Below are 19,087 nucleotides of genomic sequence, written 5' to 3'. Positions count from 1 at the left end.
GGAGGTACCTTAATCTCTTTGGAGAGCACCGGGTCACTGGTGAGCAGATGCCAGTGCTCATTCACCTTGTTTCTGATATGTTTAGACGCAACAGTGTAAGTACTGACAAAGTTGAGTCTGTCGTCGCTTTCATCATTGGAGATTGCTTTAGGTAGAAGGAGGTTATCCCTTTTAAGTGCCAGCGCTCTCTGGACCGCCTTCTCCACTTCATTCTTGTCATATCCTCTATCAAGGAATTTGTCCTTCATTGTATTTATAGCCGTCTGGGTTGTCTCGGGGTCAGAGGTTATCCTGATTACTCTTAGTAATTAAGAGTATGGTAGTCCACGTTTTAGTGGCTCCGGGTGGAAACTGGTAGCCGCAAGCAAAGTGTTTTTATCAGACTCTTTGGTGTAGATTTTAGTGGAGAGCTGTCCATTCTCTATTATTACCGTGACGTCAAGGTAATTAATGAGCTTCTCACTAAAATTAATGGTGAACCTGATGGTTCCTGGTATGGAATTAAGTTCATTGAAGAATTTCAATAGTCTCTCCTCCCCTCCTGTCCATATAAGGAACAGGTCGTCAATATAACGGACGTATAATGCGATGTCAGCACTGTATTCGGTATTTCCACAGATGTGTGCCTCCTCATAAGCTGCCATGGTCAGGTTGGCATACGCCGGTGCCATGTTAGAACCCATGGCAGTCCCCTGGCGTTGTAAGAAGAACCTGCCTTCGAAGAGGAAGTAATTCTTCGTGAGGATCATTTCCATCAGAGCCATCACGAACTCGACGGGAGGTCCCACATAGACATCACTGCTGAGTAAGGCTTCCCGGCATGCTGCTAGCCCTACAGCGTGTGGGATATTAGTGTAGAGGCTTGTGACATCAAGTGTCACAAGCATGGCTCCACTCAAACTTTGTTGGTGGGCTTGAATCTTCCTTAGGAAATCGCTGGTGTCCGCTATGAAGCTCTTGGTTTTTTTCACCACTGGTTGGAGGTAAAAGTCCACTAGTTGGGACAGTGGTTGGCAGAGAGAACCGCGCGCCGAGATAATCGGCCTTCCCGGTGGGCTCACAAGTGACTTGTGTACTTTCGGGAGTGTGTATAAACACGGTGTTTTAGGGTGAGTTTGTGTGAGGAATTTAGCAGTTTCTTCACTGATGTAGTTGTTGGTCAGGCCCAGCTGGATGGTTTTGTCGACCATCTGTTTATATCTCCATGTGGGGTCCATGTCCAGTTGCTCATAGCACGTTGTGTCAGATAGTTGTGCCATAGCTTCAGCGATATAGTATGCCCTATTGAGCAGGACGATGCCACCCCCTTTGTCCGCTGGTCTGATAATTAAGTCCACATCACTAGAAAGTGTGTCAATTGCTTGCTTCTCCTCTTTGGAGATATTATGAAAGGATATCCTCTGTTTCTCAATGAAGGAATTAGTGTCCCTCTTCAGGACCCGGCTGAAGGTGCTGATAGATGGGTTGAAAGTAGGCGGATCAAAGGTGCTTTTGCATCTTAATGTTGGTTTATATGGTGTTGCTAGGTTGTCATCACCCTTGGCAACGGGGTGTCTAATAAAGTAGTCCCGCAGGCGGAGTTGTCTGCCAAGACGAAACATATCAATTTGCCAATTGAATATGTTCTGTGTCAGGGTCGGCACAAAGGAGAGTCCACGATTGAGTAGAGATGCTTTTGCACTTGTAAGTATGTGGTTGGAGAGGTTAAACACAACCGTTCCGTTTTTTATTTCTGGGGCTTTTTTCTTCCTCTTTCTCCCACCCCGGCGGGTGGGTAGTAGAGGTTTTTTGGCGGACGTCGGTTCCTTTCTCCTCGTGCAAGATAATTTGGTGGTTGATGGTCAGATGTTGCGTTCTCAAAGTCGCTTGCTGAGGTCTGTGATTGGGTCTCAATATCGGTGTATTGGGCCGGGGGTCTGCGCCCACCTCCTCTCCTTTGCTGTTGTCGGAATTTCCTGGGCTCAATCCTGGAGAACCACGGATAAACACGACTTTCCTTATAGTCTTGTTTCACTTGTTTATATTTCTGTTTTTTAAACTTTAGGAGACCGGACTTGAATGTTTCAAGTTCTCTGTCCAATTTGGTCAGCAAGTTGCATTCTGGTGTTTCCAGTTCTTTGTATGGTGTAGCACTCTGTAGTTCAGAAATCTCCGTTTTAATTATCTCCAGATCAGAGCCAGTCTGTTCGATCACTAACAGCATGATATCTTGCGAACACTTGTTGAGAATGTTGCACCATCTGCTGCAGAACTCATTGTTGTGTCGTCCCAATGTCGGTTGGTTGTACAACCTGAATCCTCGGGGGATAAGTGACTCTTTATAATATTGTGATAGAGTCTGACCATGTAGGGTCAGCTCAATCTCGCGCTTCCTCAGCTTCAGCAGATCACTGTATAGCTCTTCAGGGGTATCTTTGTTAAATGCCAGATCCTCAGTATCTGCAAATAGTATTCTTGCTGCATCTGTTGCACTGAATTGCAAAGCAGATGCAGTTTCATTTCCAGCAGCAACCGACATTTGTATCCAAAGCAACCAGAATGTAGCAGTGTACGCTGGGTTGCTGTACCAAAATGTGCAAAAGGATGCAAATAGTGGAAAAGGTTCGTTAATAGGTGATATAAAAAAGGCAGTTCATGGTGCTCAATCCCGATATTAGAAAGTTATTCAAAGTGGTTTTGCAGGATGGCACTCAACAAGCGTTATACAGTCCTCCGGTGCCAGGAACTTAAATGGATAGTAAAGAGCACTTACCCCCTTTCCTTACAGGTGAGGATTGAACCGGCACACAGATGTAGAAGTGAAGAAAAGACGTTTATTGTACAGGCATGGTATGCACAGACAGTCAGCTGTAACCTAACAGCCGTTTCAACCACTTCCTAGTGGTTTTCATCAGAGGTGTAGTCACATTACAGTGTGCTGTTTAAATAGCATAAAATTGCGCCCAAATTGCTCCAGATAGAGGCCAGTCAGACCTCCTGTGACGTCAGCTAGCGTCACTAACAGTGAGTGACAGTGGGGCTGGAGGCTGGGGGAGTGGTAGGCTGGTGAGTCATCAGGGTTCTCCCGCAGCGTCAGCGCTGGGCTGGCTAAGGGAGTTCCCTGTGTAATGTTAATAGACTACAGTGCAGGTGACTGTGGGGTACAGCAGCGGGGCTGCTACATACACGCACACTAGGTAGAGCGGTGTGCTGGGGTGACAGGGTGAGCACGAGCGGCTGGCTTGAAAAGTCAGTCGCTGGGACGCAAGCGGCTGGCTGGAAGTGTCAGCCGCTGTGACAAACGGAGGGGTGAGGAAGGGGGTGTGTTCCCAAGGAGGTCTGGTTGCCCTGGTAACCTAACAACAGTGTAAAACGGACATGATACCAATATACAAGTGGGGGAATTCATGGACAACAGTATATACACGGGAAATGTATTCACAGCAGTATGTACCAGATGGTAGAAACAGCGTGCACGCCAACTTGGTGCGCTGTCGACTGGCGCCTAGGGTACTCAGCGTAATGTGGACATGTCAACAGTTTGTACTGTTGACTATTGCTACTGAAAAGATGCAGGAGCAATTTTATACATAGTGTATCAAATAAGCATGCAAGTGACTGATCAAAACATCATAGTGAGCCTCCAGTCCACCCGGTCGACATAGAGCCATGTCGATCCCGGGAAATATAGGACCCGAAGATGCGCATACCCCTGACACTTCCGAGAGTCCAGGGACCTTAATTTGCATTATACGCCGCCGAGCGTACCGTATTCTTCATGTACTTATTATGTATATACCCCTGACACCTCCGTGTGTCCAGGGACCTAATTTTGCATCACACGCCGCCGAGCGTACCGCATTGTTCATGTACCCACTCCTCTAACACCGCAGTGTGTATTTCTTATTTTTATTGGCTACCTTGATGTCTATAGGATACCGCCATGTGGACTGTCGGTTGGTTGTACAACCTGAATCCTCGGGGGATAAGTGACTCTTTATAATATTGTGATAGAGTCTGACCATGTAGGGTCAGCTCAATCTCGCGCTTCCTCAGCTTCAGCAGATCACTGTATAGCTCTTCAGGGGTATCTTTGTTAAATGCCAGATCCTCAGTATCTGCAAATAGTATTCTTGCTGCATCTGTTGCACTGAATTGCAAAGCAGATGCAGTTTCATTTCCAGCAGCAACCGACATTTGTATCCAAAGCAACCAGAATGTAGCAGTGTACGCTGGGTTGCTGTACCAAAATGTGCAAAAGGATGCAAATAGTGGAAAAGGTTCGTTAATAGGTGATATAAAAAAGGCAGTTCATGGTGCTCAATCCCGATATTAGAAAGTTATTCAAAGTGGTTTTGCAGGATGGCACTCAACAAGCGTTATACAGTCCTCCGGTGCCAGGAACTTAAATGGATAGTAAAGAGCACTTACCCCCTTTCCTTACAGGTGAGGATTGAACCGGCACACAGATGTAGAAGTGAAGAAAAGACGTTTATTGTACAGGCATGGTATGCACAGACAGTCAGCTGTAACCTAACAGCCGTTTCAACCACTTCCTAGTGGTTTTCATCAGAGGTGTAGTCACATTACAGTGTGCTGTTTAAATAGCATAAAATTGCGCCCAAATTGCTCCAGATAGAGGCCAGTCAGACCTCCTGTGACGTCAGCTAGCGTCACTAACAGTGAGTGACAGTGGGGCTGGAGGCTGGGGGAGTGGTAGGCTGGTGAGTCATCAGGGTTCTCCCGCAGCGTCAGCGCTGGGCTGGCTAAGGGAGTTCCCTGTGTAATGTTAATAGACTACAGTGCAGGTGACTGTGGGGTACAGCAGCGGGGCTGCTACATACACGCACACTAGGTAGAGCGGTGTGCTGGGGTGACAGGGTGAGCACGAGCGGCTGGCTTGAAAAGTCAGTCGCTGGGACGCAAGCGGCTGGCTGGAAGTGTCAGCCGCTGTGACAAACGGAGGGGTGAGGAAGGGGGTGTGTTCCCAAGGAGGTCTGGTTGCCCTGGTAACCTAACAACAGTGTAAAACGGACATGATACCAATATACAAGTGGGGGAATTCATGGACAACAGTATATACACGGGAAATGTATTCACAGCAGTATGTACCAGATGGTAGAAACAGCGTGCACGCCAACTTGGTGCGCTGTCGACTGGCGCCTAGGGTACTCAGCGTAATGTGGACATGTCAACAGTTTGTACTGTTGACTATTGCTACTGAAAAGATGCAGGAGCAATTTTATACATAGTGTATCAAATAAGCATGCAAGTGACTGATCAAAACATCATAGTGAGCCTCCAGTCCACCCGGTCGACATAGAGCCATGTCGATCCCGGGAAATATAGGACCCGAAGATGCGCATACCCCTGACACTTCCGAGAGTCCAGGGACCTTAATTTGCATTATACGCCGCCGAGCGTACCGTATTCTTCATGTACTTATTATGTATATACCCCTGACACCTCCGTGTGTCCAGGGACCTAATTTTGCATCACACGCCGCCGAGCGTACCGCATTGTTCATGTACCCACTCCTCTAACACCGCAGTGTGTATTTCTTATTTTTATTGGCTACCTTGATGTCTATAGGATACCGCCATGTGGACTTATAGCAATGGACAACCCCATACATAGAGTGGTCGCTAGATTGTGTAGACACCTGCTAGTGTCGACTGATAGGCACTATATAATATGACAAGTGTTCCTGTTTGTATCAGTGATATGGCCATGTTGCCAGCTGCATCACCCATGTACCATAGCCAGTATTGTCCTATATTTCCCGGGATCGACATGGCTCTATGTCGACCGGGTGGACTGGAGGCTCACTATGATGTTTTGATCAGTCACTTGCATGCTTATTTGATACACTATGTATAAAATTGCTCCTGCATCTTTTCAGTAGCAATAGTCGACAGTACAAACTGTTGACATGTCCACATTACGCTGAGTACCCTAGGTGCCAGTCGACAGCGCACCAAGTTGGCGTGCACGCTGTTTCTACCATCTGGTACATACTGCTGTGAATACATTTCCCGTGTATATACTGTTGTCCATGAATTCCCCCACTTGTATATTGGTATCATGTCCGTTTTACACTGTTGTTAGGTTACCAGGGCAACCAGACCTCCTTGGGAACACACCCCCTTCCTCACCCCTCCGTTTGTCACAGCGGCTGACACTTCCAGCCAGCCGCTTGCGTCCTAGCGACTGACTTTTCAAGCCAGCCGCTCGTGGGCACCCTGTCACCCCAGCACACCGCTCTACCTAGTGTGCGTGTATGTAGCAGCCCCGCTGCTGTACCCCGCAGTCACCTGCACTGTAGTCTATTAACATTACACAGGGAACTCCCTTAGCCAGCCCAGCGCTGACGCTGCGGGAGAACCCTGATGACTCACCAGCCTACCACTCCCCCAGCCCCGCTGTCACTCACTGTTAGTGACGCTAGCTGACGTCACAGGAGGTCTGACTGGCCTCTATCTGGAGCAATTTGGGCGCAATTTTATGCTATTTAAACAGCACACTGTAATGTGACTACACCTCTGATGAAAACCACTAGGAAGTGGTTGAAACGGCTGTTAGGTTACAGCTGACTGTCTGTGCATACCATGCCTGTACAATAAACGTCTTTTCTTCACTTCTACATCTGTGTGCCGGTTCAATCCTCACCTGTAAGGAAAGGGGGTAAGTATATATATATATATATATATATATGTATGTATGTATGTATGTGTGTCCGTTTGTGTGTCTCCGAAACACTGCCATCACAAACACAGGAAATCACAAGGTAGCAGACTAGCTTAACATCATACTGCTTTCACATTGCAGAAATGGGTAATGACATGGCATTCTTAAATGGGACTTTAAAACGGGTCTGAGCCTTGAGACCTTTCACATTGCAGGTGAAAACCGTTTTAAAAATCATTTAATACCATTCAAACATTCAACACGTTTCAAGCCATTGAAATAGAGCTGTTCAAACTGCCAAAAAAACCGCCTTGAACCGTGTAGGACTCTGCTTTTTAACCGTGTTGAAATACCGGTTAACTTTAACCGGTAAATCAACTCTGGCACTTCACATTGCAGCCTTAAACGTTTTAAAATGGAAAAAAAATGGCAATATACCGTTTTTAAAGTGCGATACTTTTAAAACAGTATATATATATATATATATATATATATATATATATATATATATATATATATATATATATATAAACATAACCCGTAGCCACGCCCCATTTCCGGATGTTAACCGGTTTCTGCCCATCTCACACGTTGGGGAGGGTAGGTCATCATACATTTGCCCCATTAAGCGGGCACTCGACTGATGATCGGGGCTTGTGCCCGCGGGTCTCTCTCCTCCCAGCCCCGGGAGCCTCTTGTTTTTCTCGGCGAGGCTGCTAGTACCGAGGCGGGCCTGGTGAGGTCGCTCTGCAGCGAGTCCCGGCCCGGCTCCTCCTCCTCCTCCTCCCTGCAGCCGGAAGGTGAGCCCGGACAGCTGGCTCTGCTGTGCTGTTGGGGAGAAGGAGCTTGGAGGATCTAGGAGAGCTGAGCACCAGGTGGCCGGGCACACGCATCCGACGCCGCCAGCTCCGGAGGTGAGGGGATGATGCCCGGGGAGATGGGGGCACCACGAGAAAGGGCAGGACGGCTCTGGGGTTCCGGGGAGACACGGGGTAGGCGAGACTAGCACTGACTAGTGAGCACTAGCATGGCGCACACGCACTAAACGTGCGCTACAAGACTGCTTAAATAGAGGGTCACAGCGTTACCCCTCACTAACCACCCGTTGTCAATACAACCCCAGCCACACGTGATGGGTTTGTCCACAGAGCACGTGTATAGGAAAGCGCCGGGTGTGTGTGAGGCTGCTATGTCTCGCGTTCAGCCCCGGGACGGCGTGTAGCATAGCAAACCTCAGTCACCTTGCAGGTTTACTTCGTCTATATAGTTTCTATATGTAAGGAGTGGGTCTGTGATATGGGATCATTGGTTCGATTGCTGAAAATGCTTAGGACTAGGTTGACACATGCAAAATGTCTACATGGCTAAGGTCGACGGTAAAAAGGGTACACAAGCATTAAGTCGACAATGGGAAGGTCTACAATCAAAAGGTCGGCACTTGCAGGGTTTCCATGGATTGGTGGTTTAGGTCCAATTCAAATTTTCTACCTCTCAGTGGGTGGGATGCAGTAACATCCGCATCCCCCTCCACCACACAATGGGGCAGATGTATCATAGCTGCGCGATAAGCGCAGCTATGATACTTCCTGCTTCGCCTCAATAGCGAGGCGAAGCAGGAAGGGACATTGACAAGATGTATTAACATCTTGTCTGCCGAAGCGGGGGAGCGCTAACTCCCCCCTCCGGCGATGTCCCTTTCTGGAGATAGCGCATCAGTTAATACTGATGCGCTATCTCCTGTCTCCCGGCCGGCCGCACTGGGCATGCGCGGGATCTCGCTGTTCACGCAAGATCCCCAGCGCAGCCCACAGCTGGCAGCAGGGACAGCGCTGTCCCTGCTGTTTAGATAGGGCTTCGCCAGCCTGATGCTGGCGAAGCCAAACCCGGCTTCGTGCGGAACGGTCAGCGATGCTGACCGTTCATACATTCGGCCTGCTATCATTTTGATAGCAGCGCCGATATGGACAGGGGCGCATAGCGCCCCTGTCCATTACCGCATCCCTGGCTCCTTCATACATGGGGAGAAGCGGTATCAGTGCACATAACGTGCGCTGATACCCCTTCTCCCCCATAACGTCCCTTCATACATCTGCCCCATTGCCGGCTACTGCAAAGATAATTATCTCATAGGACAGCTCTTGCGTTAAGAGCTGCCCTTTGTGATGTGTGAGCGTCCCCGGTGGCTCTCCCCCTTCTGCTCAGGCGGCTGCAGGGGTCTGCCGGGCTCCTCCTCCCTGCACCTGGAAGAGGTGCAGGGAGGTGGAAGTCACTGGTCCGGACAGAGGTGGGGGCGGGTAATGCGAAGGGAAGCTCATAGGTAAAAAGAACGGGTTTTTGCAGCATATTTGTTTAGTGCATCAAACTCAACATCCGCCACCTGTTCCCCCCCCCCCCCCCCCTCTCCACCTGCCTTTGCATATTTACTAATCGCATATACCAGTGGTTCCCAAACTGGGTGCCTCAGGACCCTTGCAGGGGTGTCACAGGTTGGTGGTCCAAGACCAATTCAAATTAATTAATGTTAATGTGATAGGCAAAACTATTTTTTGGGGGGTGCAAATCATAAATTATTACAGAAGCAAATCTTGTCCTTCACTACATAAATAAACCTAAAGATTTTATTTAATTCAATATTTAATTTCCCCATCACAAACTTTTGGCCATGGGGTGCCATAGATAAAATTCTGATACTAACGGGTGCCATGAATCTAAAAAGTTTGGGAACCCCTAGCATATGCACTAACATATGTGATTAGTAATGCAAGGGACAGCTCTTGCGATGCTGCTCCGATGCTGGACTTCCGGGTCTAAAGGGGCATACACACACACAGATCAGATTTTTGCTATTTTCTAAGCAATCTGACTAGATAGCTTAGAAAGTAAGCACAGATCTGACCATGAGTAGACCCTGAGAGATTAAATATTTCCTGCTAAGTCAGTGCATGCAGTCAAAATCTAGTCTAATTGCTTAGCAAGTGACTGCAAATCTCTCTGTGTGTACAGAATGAGAGATTCTGATCACAATCTCCCATTCTGAACCACTACCCGGCTTTCTTTTGCTTAAGCAAAAATATGTGTATGTGCTCTAAGACCCAGGGGTCCCTATGCGCATGTGCGGATTAACGTGCAGGGCATGCTGGGAATCGTCAGCTTTTGATGTCTATTCCCTCTGCAGCGTTGAGCCTGTGGAGGGGTTTAGAGATCCCCGTGAATGCATCCAATGTAATATGCAAAGCCAGTGCTAGTGGCTTCCCTTCATAAAATTATGTGAACAAACCAATGTGAATGCTGCCAGTCACCACATAACTGAACCTACGGATGGCATATAAACACAATTTACTTAATTTATTATGTTTTTCTAAGTTTTTCAATTAGAAACTTCTGGCCTAGGGGTTCTGTGAAGAAAAAAAAAGACACTTGCAGGGGTGCCTTGGGTTGGTGGACCAGGATCAATTCATATTATGAATGGTCAATGTAATAGGCAAAACCAGTGCTGGTGGCTGCCAATCATAATATATGTGGACAAACAGAAGCAAATCCTGTCCCTCACCACATAACTGTGACATATAAACACAATGCATTTAATATTTTTTTCAGAATTTGTCGATAAGAGGCATTTGGCCTAGGGGTGCTTTGGAAATGTTTTGATGCTCTAGGGTGCCGTGATTAAAAAAAGTTTGGGTACTTGTTTCCTAGCACGGCGCCCACGATATTAAGTTGTATGGCATCGCATGCGGGCATATGGCATGCGGTGCTATGCGATGCGATCTTAAATTGTATAAGCCCCTATACGATTTTTTATTGTATAAGCACCCTAATGGGTGCTTACAATGTTAAATGCACCCCCACTATCAACGCCAACCTAAAGCTTGGCTAGCGCAGCTGTACGCGTTCTCCGACCTTTTCATACCCCCCCTATCCACGTCGGCATGGAGTTGATTTTATATAGTGTGGCGAGCGCAGCGCATCACTTCACATGTATTCTGCGGGGCTCGCCGCGCTTCGGGCTCGCTGCGCTCCCCACACTATATACTCAACACGCCGACGTGGATACAACTCCACGCCGACGTGGATACTGGCGGTATGAAAAGATCGGGGGCACATTTAACATTGAAAACACCCATTTAAATCGTATACCATTGTATATGCCATACAATTTAAAATTGTATAACATCGGCTGCCATCGCATATCATCGCATATCATACCATTGTATGCCTTATGGTATGCGATGGGCGCCGTGCTTGGAAACAAGTACCAAAGTTTGGGAACCACTGGTCTAGGAGCATCTCTGGGACATCAGTGCAGATAAAAAGTTCCTGTTCTGAGCAATAAGTGTATTGCAAGTAGTACAATGGCATTGATCACTGGATGTGTTTCTTGAGGATATATAATTAATCTTTGCTTATTTCAGAAGCTAGAGTCTCCTGAACCAATAATAAGGGTCTGCCCAGCAGAGATTGAAAGAAGCAGCTGGGGTACAAAGAAAGGCCAGCATGGCTGCACTAAGTGATCAAGGTTAGTAGATTGGAGGAATGCTTGATGGGTTTTACCTTTACAAATTCTGTTTTTATTTTTGAACGTCTTGGAACATTCATCTTTAGGGCGGAATGTGGCAGCAGTAAGGGATGCAGGCTGAACTATGACTTTTTTTTTTAAAAGGGGAAATCAATTACAAGGCAAAATTGTGCCTTATGAGTGATTGCCCTTTTAAAAAAAAAAAAAAAGTAATCCAAACTCCTTATTTCTCTAATGATGTGTACACGGGGGCGATATGGCTTCCGATGTTGCCGATATAGTGCACATCGGAAGCCATATCGCAAGCCGATTGTGTACTTTGTAGGGCTTGCGAGCCCGATGTGACATAGTGAGGGCAGCCAAGACTATATAGTGCAGATCTGCACTATATAGTCTTTGTGCCTTTATACTTACATAGCTCCGGCGGCCAGAGGGGCTTCTCCTGGGGATGCAGAGCTGATGCGCAGTGACCCGGAAGTCCGCCGTATAGACGCTCCGACAGTTCCCACAACTCACCCGGGGCGGCTGGAGGAAGTACCTCATGGAGAGAGCCGCATCCATGGGGGAGACAGGTAAGCGGTCTTCCCAAGTAGCAGGAGACCGAACTAGCGGTTCACAACGGCAGTGACGGGGTGCCACCATGGGCCTGGCAGCAGTTCCCAAGTCGCGCTGTGGAAACCGCTAGACCACCAGGGGTTTTGGACACTACAAGCAGAGTCAGGGGTATAACTGCTGAACTACCAATGTTTCTTGGCAGCAATAGCTGGTGGTTCCAGGATGGGACGGGTTACAAGGTAGAAATTCCACTCCTCCCCCTTCTGCTTGTACAGGGGCCATTTTCAGCAAACTTCAGAAGGAGAGGAGCTGTGCAGTCACCCCCATACTTTAACTGTGTTCGGTCTCAGTTTAAACTGCCCTCCCATATCACTCTTTTTCCAATCGGACAAGGCGACTGCTGTCATGTACATAAATAATCAGGGCAGCACAAAAAGTTATGTGGCAATGAAAGAGGTAACGCCAACATTGGTTTGGGCAGAAAAGTATCTTCTGTCGCTAACAGCGGTGTACATTTCAGTAGTATTAATTTGGGAGGCCAACTTCCTGAGCAACCAGCAAATTCAATCCAGGGAATGCTCTCTCCATCTGGATGTCTTCTCCCTCCTTTCAGATCGATGGGGTCACCCTCAGATGGACATGACGGTGTCACGACTAGGGTGGCCAATCCCGGGATCGGGATCGGCGGGATCCCGGGATTTGGCCTAAAAAAGTCTGGGATTGGATCATCCAATCCCGGGATTTTCGGGATTAGACTGCGCATGCGCAGTCTAATGCCGGGCAGCGTCTGAGCACTAGCTCAGACGCTGCCCGGCTCCCGAATCCTGACCCCTGCGTGCGGCGATGCGCAGCGTGACAGTAGAGGTCACGCTGCGCAGCCTTCTGCTGTGCACGCCCCCTTCCAGTCTCCTCCGCACGTAGCCCGTCTGCCTCTGCCCGCCCGCATCCTTTCCGGCCTGCGGCCTGGCTGGCTGCTAAGAAGGAGGTGCCCAAGCCTGGAGGCACCGTGCACCTCCGAACCCACTCCCGGCCGCCCACCCGCTAATGTAAGTAAATGTGCGGGTCGGCCGGTGTGGGGGTGGGTATGTGTGGAGCAGAACTGTATTAGGGATGCCAATCCCGGGATCCCGAGAATCCCGGGATTGAGCATTTTTCAATCCCGGATCCCGGGATTGAAAAAATGCCCCGGGATTGGCATCCCTAGTCACGACACAACAAGAAGGTTCCCCTCTACGGGTCAAGGACAAGTGATCCACTAGCTTGCCTTGTGGATGCTCTCTCAACTTCATGGACGTTTCAAAAGATCGAAGTCTTTTCACCAGTGCTACTTCCTCAATGGGAGAAATCTACTAAGATGTATTTTACTTCACATGTGATGTTGCTATAGGCAACCAATCAGATCCTGTCTACTATCTTCTAGAGCTGTGGTAGCCAACCCCAGTCCCCGAGAGCTACCAACAGTGCATGTTTTGCAGGTCTCCTCACAGAATCACAAGTGAGCTAACTAACTCCACCTGTGTTTTTTTTTTAAATGTGTCAGTGATTAATGAGTGCAGCTGTGCAGCAGCTAGGTTGTCTGGAAAATGTGAACTGTTGGTAGCTCTCGAGGGCTAGGGTTGGCTACCACTGTTCTAGAGGGTGCTAAATAAATAAGTAGATTCTGATTGGTTGCCCATAGCAACATCACATGTGAAGTAGAATACACATCTTAGTAAATTTCCCCCAATGTCTTCTAAGATGTCTACAGCAAGAAAAAGTAATTGTGATCCCGGTAGCTCCAAATTGGGGAGAAGGGCATGGGATCCAAACCTTCTGGATCTATCCATTGCTCCATGGTTGCCTATGCCTCTACATCCAGGCTTACTGTTTCGGGCCTATGCCACCATCCCAACCTTCACAAGTTAGCTTTGACGGGATGGCTATCAGTCTTAAAAAGCCAGAGGGTTTTCTACCCATGTTATAGAGACTATGCTGGCAGCCAGGAAACCATCCTCGGCTAAAATATACCATCGCATATGGCACAGATTTTTTTCCTCTCGTGTGAGTCTAGGAACTTCAATCTGGCAATATGGTTCCTTGGATATGGTTAGGGCAGAGAGTTTCCGCACGACTTATTCTTATTCGTCCTTTATGACGCATGGAAGAAGGAATGGTCTGCTTCTAAATGGACCCTAGCCTGTTGGTTGCGATCTACCATTAGGCATGTCTACGTGTTGGCTGGGTAACTGGCTCCGCTCTCAGTGCATGTCGGTTGGTGCTTTGTGGGCTGCGCACAAGGGTCTCTGTGGATCGATATTGTAGAGCAGCCATATGGTCCTCTACTCATACTTTTATTAAATTTTATAGGTTTGACACCTTCGCCTCAGCCGATGTGACATTTGGTAGAGGTTTCTTGAGTGCGGCTTCAGAACATTCCCACCCCTAAAGGGACAGCTTTGAGACATCCCACGGTTCCCAGTTTCCACCGTAGGCTGTAAGAAAAAAGGGGATTTTTGATCCTTACCAGTAATTTCTTTATTTTATTTTTTTATTTTTTGTAAGCCAAGGTAGATACTGGGCGCCCACCCTTAACGCTCCTGCTATTCACAGTATGTACCTGAGATGTTTAAGTAATGTATAGTTGGCTACCGTTCAAGTTAGTGTATATGTTCAAACTCTGTTTGCTAGTTGGTTCATATACTATTTTATGTTGAGTAGTTTTCTTCTCCTATTCCTTGGCTTGTTAAGTTTAAACTGGTGTCTGAGGACATGAAGGGGGTATGGGGAAGGAGCTACGGCTTCACTTCCTTTCAAAGAAATTCAACTACTTGGTGCCGGTCCTCCAGACCAAGGATACCCTTTAGTATCCACCTTAGCCTACGTTAAAAAAAAATTACAGGTAAGGACCAAAAATCCCATTTTTGATAATGGTATATTTATAGTGACAAACCCTGGTAAACATGAATACCATAAGACTACAGCAACTGTGACCTCATTCACTGCAAAAACTCTGATTAAAAGTTATGGTTTTTCTTTCGTACAGATCAGTGGCCTGTAGAGGACATTTTCACCCTCACTGAAACTATGAAGGCCAAACTGCCCACCAAGGATGACAAATTGTACAAGATCACATTATCCCACTTGGACTGGGACAGTCTGGCATTTAAGAATTACACTGGACAAATGTGTCTCCTAAAGTGGACTGAGCTCTCTAATCAGGTGGGAAAAGATGTTAAAAGGATCACGTTAGAACCAATTGCAGTAGTAGTATTTATGGGGGCAAATACTTTGGCGACCATTGTCGCAAAGTCTGTTTGAAGTGGCAGACTTCACCAAAAGGCCAAATTATTTCACATCCGTTAAAGGTAAACTGAATTTTTGTGATTTTGGGGTACTATATTCTACCTTAATGTGGGTGCGATGTACTACGCATTGCACAAGCGATGCATCCTAACAATTATTGGGGGGGGGGGGGTGCTATTAAATCAATTGCAAAGGCAAGTATGTAAAGAAGTCCATAGGCTTCTGAAGATTATAATAATATTTATATAGCACTTTTCTCCCAATAGGACTCAAAGTGCTTCACCATTGTCTTTACAGCTCAAAATACAAAACAAGCTTAACAGTAGATGTCAGTGAAATGCTTGAGTAAATAAGTATGTATGTAGTCTCTTTTTAAATGATTCTACAGTGGGGGCTTCTTGCACTGTACGAGGAAGAGAGTTCCATAGAGTTGGAGCAACAAAGTTGAAAGCTCGACCCCCAGATGAATTCATTACCCACTGTCGTACCTCCCAACTGTCCCGATTTTGTATTTTTTTTTTTGGGACTGTCCAGTCCAGGGCCAGCAGTGTCGATGGGGGCAAGTGGGGCCAATAAAGAATCCACCTGCTTGCCTCAGACAGGCAGAAGGGCTGGGGGCATGACAAGCAGCTCACGCAGCACTGGCCACAGTGGTGAAATGGGGAGCCCAAAATCATAGGTCACGTTCCCAAACAAGTGTCCCTCTCTTGCATCCTATGAAGTAGTGTTATGGCCACATTTTCGCCTTAGAACATCCCGCCCTGTGTGTGTTTAATATTAAAATATCACCTAATTTAAATATTTATGAATGTTGACGTAGCATGGAACATTTTTGCCCATTGTTTATTTTATATAGAAAATAAAAAAAATATTTGGCTAAATAGAAAGGAGTTATGGGTAGATATATTTTTTTACTGAAAATGTTAATGTATTTAATTTGCTTACAAACTTCTACAATGTTGTCTGTAGATCAGGAAGGGGCGTACACTTACAGAGATGATTGTGGATGCAGAGGAGTTTGTAAAGAAGCCATATGAAGGAAAGAAACTTAAGGTCAGTAATGATACTTCTGGGTGTAACCGATTTAATAAGACCTATTTCCCTACAAGGACCTCTGAGCATTTTGCGAAAGAATGTTACTTTTTTCAAGTAATTGATATGCAGAAAGTTGATATAGGCCAATCAATATTGATGTAGGAACTGCATTTGTTTCCATAGTTACCTGCATCAGTTTGAATGGAGAAGTACAATACTTCATTACATTATCCATATTGCCTCCATTCATCTCCTTATGTCATGACTGTGGCCATGGCACATAAAGCACAGCTCTCTAGCAGGTCACTAGCTCCCATAAGGGTAGCACCCCCATCACTGGCTATAATTTGACCATTCCAGGGACCTGATTATCTGCTGGGTGTTTTTGCCCATTCTCAGCTGACCGTGGAATATAAGTACCTAGTCAAATATTTCTTAAAGTTCTCCATCATTGTTACTTTAACTATACTGTGTTCCATTTAGTATACATACATATATATCAGTGACTGAGTAGGCTGTGAGAAAATGAATACATTCTATTGGATATTGCAGCAGTGATCAGTTTGTTGCCATTTGGCAATTTACCTCTGGTCCCCTGACCAGAACCTATTATGTTAACCCTTTGAGTGCCAACATCTGAGAGATGTGCAAAATATCCAATAAATATTCCAGGGTCATCCACATTTGTTATATAAATTCAAATAAAAAAATATAATTCCTATAATGTTGCAGCTAAATTTACTTGCGAAGCTTGGAAAGTGTAAACCCTTTTTTAGCTACAACTGCCTTAAAATCACTTTTTTTTTTCTGTCAAGAAGTAGTTAAAAGTTAATCGATGTAACTTTCTACCATAATATTCCAGAGTCATCCAGACTTTCCCAAGAAGCCTCGGAAGCCCTATTTTCGTTTCTTCATGGAGAACAAACCAAACTATAAGAAGCTAGATCCAAATATGCGCCACGGTGATCTAGACAAGATGTTGGCCATAATATATAAAGAGCTGCCAGAGGAAACAAAGGTATAGAATGAAGTGGCATATAAGGTGTCTAGATGAGCGTTTTGGGTAAGAGGGGCAATAGAATATTATAAGAATTTCTGTCATGCAGCTTGACCCCAGATATTTTACTTTTCTTACAGAATAAATACATAGAAGATTATAAGAGAGAAAAGGAAGAGTTTGCCGCGAAAGTGGCGAAATTCAGGTAAATGTATTTGTGTGTCATGGCACACCAATTAATTTTTTGTTTTCAATTGTAACTAACTTTTTCTTTTTATTTACTGCAGGGAGGAACATCCAGAATTTTTTCAAAGTACAAAGCAGTCAAAAATGACAGACGACTCGGAAGAAGATATGGCCGTCGTCCCTGAAACGGTTAAGACCTCTCAGCAGCAAGAACAGAAATCTACAAGCTCTGCTATAACAAATAAAATTGGTACTCCAACACAGACCACTGAAAGTCATAGAAAAATTATGCGCTCTAAAACATAAACTATAAATAATTTGTTGCTTAATACATCCTAAAATTTATTTTGAATGAAAAATCCCCCTCCCCCGGATTTTGAGGATCATTTTGGTGTCCGAACCTAAACAATGTTTAGATCTTTTAACCCTTTGAGTGCCAACATCTCTGTGAGAGGTGCAAAAAATATATACGCTAAAAATGCCAGCATCGCATAATTCAATTAAAAAATTGTGTAAAAAAAAAAAATATATATATTTCCTATATAAGGTAAACATTACAGGTCATTATGATGTTTGCTTGCCAATTTTCACAACTATTTTGTCAAATTCACTTGGCACTCAAAGGGATAACTGAACAATTAGTAGTTATTTTGTTTTTTAATGTTTATAAATGTTATTAAAGGTTCACTGTAATAAAATGTTGTATTAAAGCTTTTTAAATACATGACACTAGTTGGTGATGTGAACAACAAATTTAAACATTTAACATACAGGTATGAAATCGCATTTTTTTTACCTCCCCCCCCCCCCCCCTTTTTTTTTTTTAAGTGTATGGAGCCTTGAAAAGACCTGATTCCGAGTCAGTTGTACCCTTGAAAACAGTGTGTCTCCACCCCCGTTGGCATTTAAAATGTAAACGTGAAGAGGTCACAATTCAAGCGCACTGCGCAGATCTGTGAAAATCGATGAATAGTCTGACCCAGCCCCATATTCAAAGTGCCACCGAGTCACAGGATGTGTAATCCAAATGAAGTAGTATATGATGAATAATTAAAAAGAAGAGGTGGAATCAGGTCATAGAAACGGTGATTAAAAGGGTGAGGAGATGAGAATTGTTTTCTGAGACTACTGAATATTATGTGCTACTTCTAATTAAGATATGTGGTAACTGATGTTGGTTATAAAGTAGTACGCTTTGTGTTTATATGGGGGTGTTCAGTAGTACGTGGTGATAAGCAGGAGTTGAGAGTACTTAGGAGAGGGCATAACATCCCCTTATGAGATGTGACTATGAAATTTGTGATTGCAAAATAGAAACCTTTCAATTTGGACCATCTCTTTGCCATATACAACTAAGAGCCCACAAGGTCTGTAGAGTCAAATGTGCCAACTCTAACTTCAAAATAAAAACTTATACAAAAGCAAACAAATATTTGTAATATAGAAGAAAGGGGTTCTCTCCTCCTTTTATTTTTTGAGCTCGCAGATTAGTATAGGGAAGATAAGAGGACGTGTTTTTGACATGAGAATGTTACATGCTTGTCCTAATCCTTTTAAAAGAAGAATGTGTCCCAGTTTGTAGGTATTCCTACCTCACTTACACATCAATGTAGTGAGGGTAAGCCTATCTGGGTTTCTTTGTACTCAACGGATTTTAGGTCTCCGTGGATTTGTACCTTAGTTACGTAAGAGTATTTAAACACTCTCGCATCAAGGTATCTTTTCAATATACAGTCACTTTGTGTGATGCCTTCACATCAAAATATCTTCTCGAATGTATACAATGCATACCAATACTCACGATGATATTGGTGTAATCCCACTCATAAAGGTTTATTTTCCAATGCGTT

General features: G+C 45.3%; 1 protein-coding gene across 1 annotated transcript; it reads left to right on the top strand.

Annotated features, from left to right (window-relative positions):
• Nucleotides 1–7,425: 7,425 nt before the first annotated feature.
• LOC146008276 (nucleolar transcription factor 1-B-like) lies at nt 7,426–17,961 on the top strand. Its single transcript, XM_083147406.1, has 7 exons — nt 7,426–7,580; nt 11,079–11,182; nt 14,760–14,935; nt 15,989–16,072; nt 16,917–17,072; nt 17,192–17,256; nt 17,339–17,961. Exons 2-7 carry the CDS (start codon nt 11,161–11,163, stop codon nt 17,541–17,543), a joined length of 708 nt encoding a protein of 235 aa, XP_083003532.1. The 5' UTR covers nt 7,426–7,580; nt 11,079–11,160; the 3' UTR covers nt 17,544–17,961.
• The last annotated feature ends 1,126 nt before the right edge of the window (nt 17,962–19,087 follow it).

Source organism: Crinia signifera, chromosome 6 (genome assembly GCF_055691185.1).
Source record: "Crinia signifera chromosome 6, ASM5569118v1, whole genome shotgun sequence".
Taxonomy (NCBI): Eukaryota; Metazoa; Chordata; class Amphibia; order Anura; family Myobatrachidae; genus Crinia; species Crinia signifera.
This window is presented reverse-complemented; position numbering and strand designations above follow the sequence as displayed.